The sequence below is a fragment of the Zeugodacus cucurbitae genome, chromosome 5 (genome assembly GCF_028554725.1).
Source record: "Zeugodacus cucurbitae isolate PBARC_wt_2022May chromosome 5, idZeuCucr1.2, whole genome shotgun sequence".
Lineage (NCBI taxonomy): Eukaryota > Metazoa > Arthropoda > Insecta > Diptera > Tephritidae > Zeugodacus > Zeugodacus cucurbitae.
The window spans coordinates 65,149,332-65,164,706 of NC_071670.1; the positions used below are offsets into that span (position 1 = coordinate 65,149,332).

At 33.8% G+C, this 15,375-nt stretch overlaps 2 protein-coding genes across 2 annotated transcripts in view; both read right to left on the bottom strand.

Moving 5' to 3' along the window:
* Positions 1–2,042: 2,042 nt before the first annotated feature.
* On the bottom strand, positions 2,043–5,568 carry Elovl7_0 (elongation of very long chain fatty acids protein 7). The gene is made up of 3 exons (XM_011186892.3): positions 5,377–5,568; positions 4,025–4,212; positions 2,043–2,974 (listed from the first exon to the last, which is right to left on the bottom strand). Exons 1-3 carry the CDS (start codon positions 5,435–5,437, stop codon positions 2,408–2,410), a joined length of 816 nt encoding a protein of 271 aa, XP_011185194.1. The 5' UTR covers positions 5,438–5,568; the 3' UTR covers positions 2,043–2,407.
* A 7,202-nt stretch (positions 5,569–12,770) lies between these two features.
* The window catches only part of LOC105213816 (small G protein signaling modulator 2), a 32,114-nt gene continuing 29,509 nt past the window's right edge, over positions 12,771–15,375 (bottom strand). The window contains exons 9-13 of the mRNA XM_029041398.2: positions 14,306–15,332; positions 13,943–14,067; positions 13,700–13,879; positions 13,362–13,639; positions 12,771–13,306 (exon numbers count right to left, since the gene is read on the bottom strand). Coding sequence (XP_028897231.2) covers positions 13,218–13,306; positions 13,362–13,639; positions 13,700–13,879; positions 13,943–14,067; positions 14,306–15,332 — 1,699 coding nt within the window. The 3' untranslated portion in view covers positions 12,771–13,217. The remainder of the gene's footprint in view (positions 13,307–13,361; positions 13,640–13,699; positions 13,880–13,942; positions 14,068–14,305; positions 15,333–15,375) is intronic.

Sequence of the window (15,375 nt, forward strand, 5' to 3'; positions counted from 1 at the left end):
AGCACTATTCAAACCAAGCCAAGAAATTAACCATTCTCATAACCTAATAAATAAATAAATCTATACTACTAGTATAAAGAGGAACGATTTGTATGTATGTTTGTAATGAATAAACTCAACTTCACCATTCGAAAACTACATTCACATCGAGTAACACAGGCTAAATTTATTGCTAGAATCTAAGCTTCCTGGAAATAATTCCCAAGTGAGGGTATCAAAAAGACTTCGTGATGGAGAATCTTAATCTGAAACTGAAATCGTTAAAATATTAGAAATATACAAGGTCACCTCATAATCCGAGAGAAAGACATCGGACACCAAAGACTACATTCCAAAATGTAAACAAAAATATCACGTGATCTTGAATTGGCATCACGTGATCTGTGAGGCTTCAATGACATGTAAACAAAAATATCACGTGATCCCGTAATGCCATCACGTGATCAGGGTGGTGTCATTGACTTCACTCAAAAATGTAAATAAAAATATCACGTGACCTTGAATTGGCATCACTTGATCTGTGAGGCTTCAATGACCCGTAAACAAAAATATCACGTGATCCTGTAATGCCTTCACGTGATCAGGGTGGTGTCATTGACTTCACTCAAAAATGTAAACAAAAATATCACGTGACCTTTAATTGACTTCACGTGATCTGGAAGAGATCAATGACCTGTAAACAAAAACATCATCTCGAATTGACATCACGTGATAAGGGTGGGGTCAATGACTCACACAAATATTTAAACAATAATATCACGTGATCTTGAATTGACATCACTAGATCTGGGGGGGGGGGGGGGGGTCAATGACCTGTAAACAAAAATATCACGTGATCTCGAAATGTCATCACGTGATTAGGGTGGGGTAACCGGATATGATGTTGCTGGAACCGGAAATGGGACATCCGGAAACGGATATGGATAACGATATTGTCGGAACCGGAAATGGGGATATTGGTCACTGGAACTAGGAGTGGGGCATCTGGAAACGGAATGAGAAACAAGATATGGGATGATCGATGAAACCAGATATGGGAATGATGTGCCGGAACCAGAAATGAAACAACCGGAAATATTTTACCGGAAACGGATGTTCGATATAGAGCGGACGTCAAAATGACGAAATGGAAAATGGACAGGAAACGCCCCTTCTCCAGAAAGTGCTTAATGACGGAAGCAGCGTCAACTCCAGGACTTAACATAAATGTTTCCTGTTCATGGAAGACTTCGGTTTGTATCATATCCGCTTCCGTTATGAGACTTCACAAGTCGAAGATCTCCATAACTCGAACTCTTAAATTTGCAATAGAAGTCAAATTTCATACAAATTACCTTCAATAAATCGAACTTTTCGACCAGGTCATAGTACAAAATTTAAAATTTTACTATCAAGGAACAATTTTAAAGGAGTCCCTAAATTCGTATAGAGACGAACAAAAAATATGATATTACACTTATAGATTTCATAAATCGTGTAGCAAAGGCATGAGATAAAACTTTTTGCGAAGCAAATAACTAAAACTGTGAGTATTTCTATATTTTACAGCTTTAATTACTATAATTCGAAGACTCTCTAACTCGACGTTTTTTTGTGGATTATGGTGATTCGAGTTTGAGAAATTCCACTGTATATTTTAAGCTCTTTGAACGACTTCTTTTAATGTATAAGCTTTACAGCTTTTGTACAAAGTTTTATAATGTAACACGTTTTCATTTCATCCAAGCTCTTTCTTTTATATACATACTTACTTATATATTTGTATTCTCATAAGCTTCCAAAATGATCTTTTAAATGAAAATTCATTATATATCCTATTTTTACTTGTGCTTTCATAAAAGGACTACAACAAAATCTTTTGCGCTGCAACTTTTCTGAAAGTCAAAGCTTTAAGATTGGTAGTCACGAAAAGCTTTATTTACAGAGGATTTTTTATACAAAAGCTCTTGCATTGTAACATTTCTGAAAGTTAAAGCTTTCTTTTAAAAAATACGTAAGGCCTCGGGGTTTCTATATATACATACATACAAATATAGGTATCATAAAATGAACAATGAAGTAAGCTTTTATTGAAACGGATATGACAGTGACATTCTGAAGTTAACTTAAACATTTCTAATCACATTAAAGTTTGGGAATCTCAAAGTTACTGCATTATTGAGATTACTCAAGTCTAACACTGCTATTTGGAAAAGTTTATCAGATAAATATATTTAATTTGTAAAGCTTTCTAAAGCTTCATGTTCAGCATTTAACTCTGAAATATTCTACTTAACTGTACGAAACCGTTCTTAAACTAAAATATAAAACATCTGGTTATATATTATTATAAATCATATTTATTTGGCCGCCATTAATTTGTACTCTTCACTCTTTCTGCCGCTGGCAAACGCTCGTCACTGAGGCCTCATTTCTTCACTAATTTTCGCTTATTCGGAAGTAAGTAGGCTTTATAATAGAAATCGCAGAAGAGCACCAACATAATGGCCGCTTGAGTGGTGCCGAAGAACAGCGCCACTGTTGGATATAGACAGGTCCTATCGAAGAGCGCACGACCGAAATGCACGAACAATATCACAAATTGCACAATTTGCGCATGCGTTATGTGTTTCTTCCACCACAATGACTGTTTCAGCTCTGGCCTCAATACCGAAATTAAGTAATAGAAATACATAATAGCATGCACGGCTAGATTGAGTAGGGCTAGTACAGCACCATGACCGCCGGGCAGATAACGCAGATATATAAAGGTGGCCACTGTAATCATAATGTGATGGTAGACATGCAGAAAGCTCACTTGATTGTAACGTTTGCGCAACACAAAGAACACAGTGTCGGCTAAGTCGAATACTTTCAGCAAATAGTAGATGTAAGAGTATCGTAGTTCGATCATGCCGACTACGTTGCTATCCATAACGGGCATCATGCAAGTTAAGCGGTCGTATGGTTTATGTAGCCAGGTGTAGTAAGAAGCCTGCAGGAAATTAATTAAAAACAAGTAAGGAAGGGGTAAGTTCGGGTGTAACCGAACATTTTATACTCTCGCAATTTATTTATTTAACTTTATTTATATTATATAATATACAATTTATTTGTGCAAAGTTCTGCATCGATATCTTCACTAATGCTTACTTTATATATTGTAAAGTAAACAATTCAGATCGTCTTCAAAGTTCTGGTATATAGGAAGTATGCGTGGTTGTGAAGCGATTTGGCCTATTTTCACAATATATCATTGGGATGTAAGGAAACTATTACAAACCAAGTTTCATTGAAATCGGTCGAGTAGTTCCTGAGGTATGGTTTTTGGCCGATAAGTTGGCGACGCCACGCCCATTTTCCATTTTGTAAAAAAATCTGAGTGCAGCTTCCATCTGCCATTTCTTATGTGAAATTTAGTGTTTCTGACGTTTTTCGTTAGTGAGTTAACCCACTTTTAGTAATTTTCAACCTAACTTTTGTATGGGAGGTGGGCGTGGTTATGATCCGATTTCTTTCATTTTTGGACTGTATTAGGAAGTGGCTAAAAAAACGACTGCAGAAAGTTTGGTTTATATAGCTCTATTGGTTTGCGAGATATGTACAAAAAACTTAGTAGGGGGCGGGGCCACGATCCTTCATACCAAATTTTATTTCCATAGCTTTATTTACGGCTTAGTTATGGCACTTTATGTGTTTTCGGTTTTCGCCATTTTGTGGGCGTGGCAGTGGTCCGATTTTGCTCATTTTCGAAAGCAACCTTCCTATGGTGCCAAGAAATAAGTGTGCCAAGTTTCATCAAGATATCTTAATTTTTTTACTCAAGTTACAGCTTGCACAGACGGACAGACAGACATTCGGATTTGAACTCCACTCTTCACCCTGATCACTTTGGTACATATAACCCTATATCTAACTCGTTTAGTTTTGGGTGTTACAAACAACCGTTATGTGAACAAAACTATAATACTCTCTTTAGCAACATTTGTTGCGAGAGTATAATAAGTGAAATTAAACTTTAAGTTATACTTTTCTGCGTGTTTACCATGATCAACGAGCCGCTGTTGATGAGCACCTGCGCAGCATTGTAGACCAATAAGACGTACTTCAAGTCGAAAGCTGCGCGGTTTTCCATTAATTTCGGACCCAAATGTTTAACGAATACATAGTAAGCGACTAAAGTGAGAGTCACTTGCAACGGACTAAATAGAAAATAGTTTTCCGAGCGACGATCTGTAAGAAGTGTTATATTTTTCTATAAATATTCAATACATTTTATTATGCTTTCGGGAGCTTTATAAGCTTTCACACTTATTTATTTTAGTATAATAATATGTTATTTTTTCGTTTTCAAGGGCTTAAAGTAAATCTTACTTAACATATGGAACTGATGATGATTCCTGTGCATAGACTAGTGAAGCATCATATTAAAGAGCTATGGTCTGTTGAGAACATGTCTGTTGTAGTAGCTAAACCTATCCAGCAGCAGCCTAATGTGATTTTGGCACAAAGAGGCCACATTATTTGTTTTAATAAACAGAATCACTTACGTCATTATCGGCGTTAGAGTATTAAATAGTGACAAGAATTAAGCCGAAAGATAATTTCGGAGCACATTTTCATCTCTTTGGTTACACTGCCTCATCCAGACATATTTAGTTCTACTGGATGCTTGATGCTTCTTCCTTTCATCTATAGTGTAGACGCTAATATTATTCAATAATTAAAGTTTTAATGTGATGTTGTTGGTTAGAAATTATGAAACAAGTTCCTGGCCTTCAAAATCATTTTTAGTTTTTTTGCTACTTCGCCTAGAAATTGGAAAACATGATATCTATGATTTCAATCCATTTCATCGAACAGTTGCTTCAGTTTCACTTACAATTTCGACCTTTAAGACTTTTCAGCGAGTAACAATTTTGTATTATGGGATTGCAAATAAATCAAAAAATTATTATTTTGGAATTCTAAACCGCAAATATTTCTGTCTCATCAAAAGTAAAATTATACGAGGTGTGTTCAAAAAATAACGGGAATTTTCATTTTTTGGAAATAATATTTATTCATTCGTCTACATTAATGTTGACTACTTCAAAATAGTCCACATTCGATATTATTCACTTATGTCAGCGATTATCTCAATCGTCGAAACAGTTCTCAAACTCGCTCTTTCAATTCTGGTATGCTTATAAAACGACGGTTCTTTAAGAATCTCTTTATTTTTCGAAATAGGGAAAAGTCACACGAAATCATGTCTCATGTCTGGCGAATATTGAGGTTCAAAAGTTGCATAGTTCACAAAAATTATGTCATAGTTTCAGCCTTTGAATTACTTTTTCAAAATAAATCCCAACTTCAGCCGATTGAGTACCATAAATCGATTTCCATTTTTCTTACCTCTATATTTGTCATCGAACTCCCGCAAATAATCCCAAATCAGTTGCAGGAGAAAGAACATTGTTGCATTCAATATATTTCCACTACTCTTCAATATTAAACAAATTTTTTGAAAAAGTTCACAAACCAAAGACAAACCACTTCTAAACACACTTGAAGCTTTAGTTGAATTATACTGAGCTTCGAGTTTAATGTTCGAAATCGAATGAACGCTAACAGCGACCACAAAATGTTGCTGCATTACATAACTCAGTACTACATTAATATAATTACATTATTCATTAGCTGAATAATTACCGCGAATGGCATAGGCAATGTAAATGGTGAGTGCATAATTAATTCAAACTCAAAGAAATTACATAACACAGCACAAAACTCACTCTTTGTCTAGGTAATTATATATGTAGATTAGGGTGGACCTTATTTTCCAAAGTATTCCGATTCTAGATCGCACCCCCTAGAAATATGCGAATAGCCCAAAAACTAATATATACAAAGTTTTGGGTCAATCAAAAAAAGGTTTAGAGGTTGCGCAAGGAGCTTGATATCCTGAAAAATTAAGAATTTTTGTCATTTTTATGTCTCCATATTTCAAAGCCACACTATCTGGTTTCCATACCGTAATAAGATCTGCATTTTATTACCTTTCCAAAATTACCACAATCTTAAAAATCGGTCGATTGATGATAGAGTTACAGAAATACAAATATGAAAGTAAATTTAATGTGGTGCATTCTCAAGCGTCGCATGCTCGTGATATACCGTTATAACGGTTCTAATGTTATTCTTATTATCTTATTACGGTATGGAAAATCAGTAAGGGATAATGTGACTTTGAAATATGGAAGTCTGAGACATAAAAATTGCAAAAATTCTTATTTTTTCAGGATTTCAAGCTTCTTGCGCAACCTCTAAACCTTTTCTGATTGACCCAAAACTTTGTATATACTAGTTTTTGGGCTATTCGCATATTTCTAGGGGGTGCGATCGAGAATCCAGAAACTTTTTTTATCCTCCATACAACTAAGGGCCACCCTAATGTAGATATGCGTGTGTATTGCATTAATTCGAAAATAGCGATTACCATTACCATTAAACTAAGCTGAGCATTGAACTGAGTGAAAGAGGCGGAACACGTTTTATTTTTATGTTCAAAGTTTTTTGTTCTTTTTTTTAAACCTTAATTAAAGGCCGGCCTTATTTAAATACGTACGGCTTAATTTAAATCTTTATAAACTAAATTTAGAGCCCTAAATATATATCACATTGGATGTGGGCTTAGGAGAGGGAAGTCACTTCTAATTTCTCGGTATACACTCAAAATAACAACAAACCTAACGTCACATTACATCAATCAACCTGAATTCAGTTGACCCCTTAAATTCTAAACAAAGCTGGCATTATATGACCCCTCAAAGCTGATCGTGAGTGTCGCTGGCCAAAGGACATTGAACTCGCCCAAAATATAAACAAATTCTAACCAAAGGTCATTTACGTCTCTCGAAATCTTGTCTGTTCACACATTTTGAAGGACAGATTTGTTTACATTTTGAGAAGTCCGATTTATTTTCTGAACTGAGGTGTAATTTTTTGGGTTCACGTGAGGTCAAATATTATTTTATTTTTTGGGTCACGTGAAGTAATTTTTGAGGCTTTCGTCATTTTGGATTTTTGTTTACCAATTATAAGATTAATGTGTGAAGATTTTTTTCTGTCGATATTGAATAAATATATAATTAAACTAGGAGACCGCTCCGGCTTAGCAGGGGTTTAAACAAAAGTTGTAAGTTTTTAGACACTTTCCCGTTTCTTGCGTGGGTTCATATAAAAAAAGTAAAATAAGGAAAATTCGAACATTAAATTACATTTTATTTCCAATGAGCTAAAACTTGATAACGACCTCTAGTCTTTGGTGTCCGTTGTCTTTCTATCTGAGTATGAAGGCGTCAGAGTTCGACGCCCTAGTGCGAGCTTGCAATTTTCTAATATTTATACCCTGAACAGGGTATATTAAGTTTGTCACGATGTTTGTAACACCCAGAAGGAAGCGTCGGGGACCCTATAAAATGTATATATAAATGATCAGTATGTTGAACTGAGTCGATTTAGCCATGTCCGTCTGTCTGTATATATACGAACTGGTCCTTCATTTTTAAGATATCGTTTTGAAATTTTGCAGCTGTTATTTTCTCTTCAAGAAGCTGCCCATTTGTCGGAACTGCCGATATCGGACCACTACATCATACAGCTGCCATACAAACTGAACGATCGGAATCAAGGGCTTGTATGGAAAACTTCCGCATTTTACTACATATCTACAAAATTTGGTGTGAGTTATTGTACATAGAAATAATTTAATCTCCGAAAAAATCGTTCAGATCGGTTCACTATAGCATATAGCTGCCATACAAACTGAACGATCGGAATCAAGGGCTTGTATGGAAAATTGTCGCATTTGACGTGGTATCTTCACGAAATTTGACATGGATTACTGCTTAAGGTAGTAATATTTATAATCTCCGAAGAAATTGTTCAGATCGGTTAACTATATAACCTTAATGTTTCTAGCAAACAACCCAGCTAAAAAGAATTAATAAAATGTTTTCTTTTTATACTCTCGCAACAAATGTTGCTAAAGAGAGTATTATAGTTTTGTTCACATAACGGTTGTTTGTAACACCCAAAACTAAACGAGTTAGATATAAGGTTATATATACCAAAGTGATCAGGGTGAAGAGTGGAGTTCAAATCCGAATGTCTGTCTGTCGAATGATTTGTTGTGAAAATGGGCCAAATCGCTTCACAACTACGCCTACTTCCTATATACCAGAACTATGAAGACGATCTGAATCGTTTACTTTACAATATATAAAGTAAGCACTAGTGAAGATATCGGTGCAGAACTTTACGCAAATACTAAGTTTATAGTGTGGCAGCCCCATTCTAAAAATCGCCGAAATCGGACCATAGGTTTTTAAGGCCCCATATATCGAACACGAGGACCTCGGTGCTTCTAACCTAATATTATGGTTTCCAACTCTCAATGGACTTTATACAATATATATGACGAATATGTGGGTCAAATTGTGTATTATATAATATTAATTAAGTTAAATAAATAAATTGCGAGAGTATAAAATGTTCGGTTACACCCGAACTTAGCCCTTCCTTACTTGGCTTTACTTACTTTTTCTTACGTCTTTAGATTTGCTTAAACACATATGTAGTTAATAAAAGAAATGCATCTGTGAAGGGTATATTAGCTTCGGTATAGCCGAAGTTAACGTTTTTTCTTGTTTTTTCTTCAAGCCGCTCCGTATTCGACTCTCAAACGCGTACTTGGTAGGTTTTGAAATTTTTGAAATCGGCACAGTAGTTTTCGAGTTTATTCATTACAAACATACATACAAATCTTTCCTCTTTATAATAGTAGTATAGATAGTATAGCTGTTGTGACTTGTAGTCGAAACGGAATTTTAAATAATAAATTTTAGAATCCATAATTTATACACAATAACTTTGGAGTTGCGGTTTTGAGGTTAGATAAAAATAAACCACGCTTTTTTAAGAGAGAAAAAATACATTTTTATTTATTACAGTTTCAGTTAAGTTAACTTTTCAACATATAACTCCGTTACAACACTTATGACATTATTGTATGCACATGGGTTTGAATGTAGGTATGTGTGTACACAGAGTACATTTACTTGACTAAATTGAGCTGCCTTAAGCTGCAAATTCTTTTTAACAATAGTATACAGATTTATTTGTGTTTGTGTTTGTGCGGCGCCATTTTTTTTTTTTTTGATATTCATAAAAAGTTGCAGTTTCAGTTTACATAATATTAAAAAAAAACTGTTACAATTTAGGTACAAATTTGCAAATATTTCAACGGTACACGTGTTGTATTATAATATAAATATACATATATAACGTCACACGGAATATACATATATATATATGTATGTACATATAAAAACAGTTAGTTATTCATATAAAAGGTAAATAATACGTTTGTAAATACATACAAATACATAGAACGGTATGTTAATAGTCAGCTTAAAATTAGGTATATATGTACTTGTATGTATTATAGGTACATGAGACAGTAAATACTCGAATATTTGGCAACTTTCATTAAAATCGGTGTGTTTGTGTGTAGAGATATATGTTTTTATTGGTAGTACAAATAGTTGTTTAGTTATAAAAAATATTTATATATTTTAATATACGAAAATATATATGTACAAATATTATATAGTTAAATAAAAAATATTATTCTTACATGAAGTTAAATCTCCGACAAAATTTCGAGGTCTAGTTAAAAGTATATAGTATTTATACATATGAATTGATATAATTATAGTATTTACATAAAAGTATACAATTGGATCTACAGGTATTGAGAAATAATACTCCATTAATTTTGAAATCTCAGTCTCCAAAGCATATTTGTTTACACATACAATTAACCACAAAATCTAGCTCCTTGAAATAATATACATTGTTATACTCCCCCAACAAAGTTGTTAAAGATTATAGCTTTGTTCACATAACTGTTGTTTGTGTCACCAAGAAATAAAAGAGTAAGCTATGGGGTTATATATATATAAATGATCAGGATGACGAGTGGAGTTGAAATCAGGATGTCTGTCCGTCCGTCCGTTTGTGCAACGGATAACTTGAGTAAAAATTGAGATATCCTAATGAAACTTGGAACACATGTTCCTTGGGACCGTGAGAGGGTTGTTTCGAAAATGGGCAAAATCGGACCACTGCCACGCCCGCAAAATGGCGAAAACCGAAAACGCATAAAGTGTCATAACTAAGCCATAAATAAAGTTATAAAGTTAAAATTTTGAACAAAGGATCACACTAAGAAGGGGCATATTTGGATGTATGTTTTTGGGGAAGTGGGCGTGGCCCCGCCCCGAATCGGTTATTTGCATATATCTCGCAAACCCATGAATCTATATAAACCAAACTTTCTGCAGTCAATTATCTTACGTACCCCACCACACAACATGAAAATAGTTGAAATTGGATAATAACCACGCCCACCTCTCATACAAAGATTAGGTTGAAAATTACTAAAAGTGAGTTAACTCACTAACGAAAAACGTCATAAACACTAAATTTTACAGAAGAAATAGCAGAAGGAAGTTGAACTCATATTTTTTACAAGATGGAAAATGGGCGTGGCATCGGCCACTTATGGGTCAAAAACCATATCTCAGGAACTAGTCGACAGATTTCAATAAAATTCGGTATATAATATCTTCTTGACACCCTGTTAAAGCAGACAAAAAATGGGAGGAATCGGTTTACAACCACAACTACTTTCCTTATAACTCAATTTTGAATTCCATCTTATTCCTTCACTTTATAATGTATGCATAAGGAACCAATGAAGATAGCGAAATAAAACTTGACACAAATAGTGTATATCATCTCTGACTTGATTTTTGAAAAAATTTTCGAAAACGGACTATAACTTTTCAAGGCCCCAGATATCGAACATGTTGAACTTAGCGCCTAAGGGTAAATTGTAATCGAAAATATGGGTAAATCTCTCAGATAATTTCATGTAATTCAGAGGAAATTGTTTTCTTCTAATATTTCTAGTTCTATTCCAAAAATTATTAAAATCGGTTGATAAAATCTCCTAGCTCCCATATACCTAATTATAGGTTTTTCAATAATACGTTGGGCTTTATTCCGCATATATATATTGGTTAATATGTGAGATATCTTAGCAATATTAAGTGTGCGTATAGTCTTGGATATAGTGCACCTTGCTGGTAAAAATTAATGAAATCGGTTCAGGAATTACCTCAGCCCTCATATACTACATATGCTGATTTTCGTTATTCTATTAAACTTTATGCCGACTTTTTAGGTAAATTTGTGTGTTTCGTAAATAAAAATTTTTCAATATATTGCGAGAGTATAAAATGTTCGGTTACTTCCGAACTTAGCCCATCCTTACTTGTTAACTTTAATGGTATACTCAGAAATCATTATATTGGCGACTCTTTTGCGACTCGGTTAACTAACAGTATTATAGTCAAATATTATACGGTTATATATTTGTAGTCCATTTTATAAATATACTGTTACAGCTGCCAGTAATTATAACTGTATAAAAATTGTGTGCAATTATAAGTAGATGTCTATTTTGAGTCATTTATTGATAATTTATGTATTTCTATAGTAAATTTAAATCATATTCAAGTGTCTAACTACATTTATATGTAAGTATTGCATAAAAACTGCGTCAAGTGATACATAAACGACATATATGTATAGTTGATAGATATTATAAATTCTTCTGTTTTGTGATATGAAAAGTACCAGTTCAAATGTAGTGAAACACGGTTTTAAGTTTTGTATGGCTTAGTAGTTTTTAAATTGAATTGAAATAACTGTAAAATTGTTATTAAAAAATTTGTCAAAATTATATGATTATTACTAATTTTATTATACGAAACCAAAAACATGAAACAAAAATTTAATCGAAAATTTTTTGGAAAACATTTTTAAAAATTTGCATTTTTTTTTTGGAAAATTTCTATTTTTTGAAAAATATAATTTAATAAAAAATAATGGAAACATTTTTAATTTCAGTTTTTTTTTGTAATGCTTCTAATACTATGAGCATACTCTGCGACTGGATATTATATAAATATTTGGAATAATGTTGTTATTGTTTATAGTAGATTTGCTCTTTCATGTTTACTTTTTCTGTAGTTTTTAAATTTTTAATTTTTTCTACTTTAATAAAATTCATCAAATGTGCTAAATTCTATGCTGATTGTTAGGGGTTCACATTCTAATTGATATTCAGTATACATACTCAGCATTTCTGATGCTACACTTCGCCTCTATTTGCTAGTCACTAGTTATAGAATAGGAGTTTTCATTATGTTTATTATTACAGTGGCGTGATTAGTTGTTTTTTTTTTTTTTTTTTTTGAAATTACATAAATGATTTAATATAATTAAACGACGAAAATAATTTATATTGAAAATTCTGAAAATTTTATATTGAAAAAATATTTTACATAGTATATTTACATTAATATTTTAATTAAAAAATAATAATTTTAATAATATAGAAATAATTATAATTTTGAATATAAGAAAATAAAAATTTAAATAATGATATTTAAAAAATATATATATTTCAATTTGAACACAGTAATATTTTATTTATTGCACAGTGGCACAAAACGAAGTCAGATTTAATAATTTATTTTTATTGTAAGATATTTTCTGATATTATGTATATTTTTTTTAAATTTATTGATTGTGTCAAATTTCAACTTTTATTTTCTTATTTTTTTCAATTATTTGAAATTTATTTACCATATCATTAGTGCCCATATACGCAAATTTGCATAGATAAGATTTTTTTCTGACATATTTTTTTATTATAGTGTTGAACTATTTGTTTTTATTTTTTTTTAATTATTGGTAGATACGTTTTTATTATTTTTGAACAATTAAAAAAAAATTACATTCTAAATTAAAACAAAGTTTTTGATATATTAACTTTAATAATTTAATATTTTTTAATCATTTTAATTTTAAAATAATACTTACTAAATAATTACCTACAGAAAAATTATTTATATTTTTTTTTCTATATTTCTAGGCATATATATTTGCTTATAATTTGGTATGAACTTTTCACACTACAAATATCAATTTATTTTATTTCCTTTAGTAACACTACTTTTGGAAGCCACTGTCATTTGGCGCTTACTAAACTCCATGCCACTGAGATAAGTACCACTAGGTTATATATTGATTTCCTTCACATAATAACAACAATACATTTATTTATTTTCGATTATCATTTGCAATTGCAAGACAAAACTGCGTGCCAGTTGCAGCACCGCTTGCGCATTATGACGCTCGGCCATTTCTGAAATGTTTAAATAATTAAGGCTTTAAAACATTGTATGCAACCAATAGCTTACCATTGAAGAACTTGATGACATCCGTAAAATCCATGCTGTTCGACAATATTATGTCACGATAAGTTTCCAGCAACGCCAAAGCGAGGAAGAGCACAAAGTGACTGGAGGCCACATGTTTTGCCGCCCAAATCACTTCCCATGTCGCGAAGACATCATCATAGACCAACTCTCGCTTGAAATCTAGCAAGAACCAGCGATAACAGAAATAGAAATGTGTGTAGTCGCCATTCGAATCCATTAGCTCATACATCTCCGAGTCCAAAATTTGTATGAGGGAACTGAAAATATTGTTTAGGAGCTCAATTTGGTTCTGAAATTTATAAGAAAATCTCACTCACCGCATATTCGCAAAATGCATATCCATGGCACCGCCATTCGGAAAGTTCTCGATCATGCGCTCCATAAGCTTGCAGAAACAGCTATAGCAGAGTGACTCGTCGTCGAATATAACGAGCAAAGGTGCCACCAAATCACACATGCCCTGCATATAACCGACGTCCAAATGTTCCCACACATAACTGTTCAAAAATAGAGAGATTCATTTACTCAAGGTAAATGTGAGACAAATAAATATCACTTACGTGGATATAACATTCCTGAGTTTGTCTAAGTTCTCATTGGCAAAATACCAGTAGTTGCGATCGCAGCGTTGCACATCTTTTTCGATGCGATGTAGATTCAATCCGAATTGTTCCAGCAATTCGCTCTGAAATTATAACCAATGGAAGGTTATATTAGAAAAGGAAAGAAAATTATGAGAGCAAGTTTTCGATGACGTTACAATAGCAGAGCTCTTACAGAGAACTCGTATAAATACGAGTTACTCAATGCCCGCTACTTTAGAACTCTTCTTGTCACGTCAAAAACTCTACTGATATTTAAACATTTATTTAGACCCCTTTCATGACGGTTCATGATCCACTCCAATTTTCATTTTAACTTACACTATAGACACCACCATTTGAGCTCGCCGGTGAAACACATGCCGATTTCGGTTCCTGCAATGCATCCATAATGCTGCTACCACTAACTGCAGCAACTTCTGTGTGCGCCTCAATCGATACTTGCTCCTTTAGAGGTGGCATTTGTTCATATTCCGATTTTACATCAGGCAGCCAATTTGCCACATCAATCGAGGCATTCGTTACGATAACAGCAGAAGGTCGACCAGCAACATTCGTTTCGACTGCTGTCATTTCACGTATATCTTCGTCGGCTACGCCAAGTTGCGCCGGCAAGTCGTCAGCACTCAGGAACTCTGGGCTCAGCACGCTTTTCTCTGGCTCATCGGTAGAATTCAAATTCGCCGATATGGATGTATGCAGATTCAAATCTGTATAGCCAAAACCAGCGCCAACAGTTTCATATGAAGACGAAGATGGCGAGGTCTTATCACTCTGTACGGGTTGTGCGCACTCTTCCGTTTCTCCAGTAGTCGGTTCGCTTTTGTTGCTCTTATTCGAAATTGGTTCAGTGACGCCTGCATCAGTGAACTGATCTTTTGGCAACGTATTTCCGCTTTGCAACTCTGTATGTTTATTAACCACATCTTCTTCATCCTCATCCTCTTCCTCCATAGTTTCGTCTACATTTCCCGAATCCGTGCTCGTTTTCATAGCACGCGGTATTGGTTTTACGGTTAGGTAGTTTTGTCCGTTTCCAGTCGTTGCTTCGACTTGCGCCTGCCGTTGTTGTTCTTCGTCATATTCTAACTCACCAGGATCCGATATATCTGAAATATCTTCAAACACCTCATTCTCCAAATCACCCGCATCTATATAGGCAGCACGCACAGTCTTGTCATTGCCACTATTGCTGCCTGAACTGAGTTTGGCCACTGCACGTGCCGTCTTCTCCTTCTCCCTTTGCTGTACGATCGCATCCACTGCCAACCACTCACTCATTGTCGTCTCGTAGTAATGTTTGCAGGTCTCATCTTGCTTCTTGCGCTCCTCTGGTGTCGAACCAAAGCTGTTGGTATTGAAAAATTAAAGTCTGTCGAGTTGCTATATTT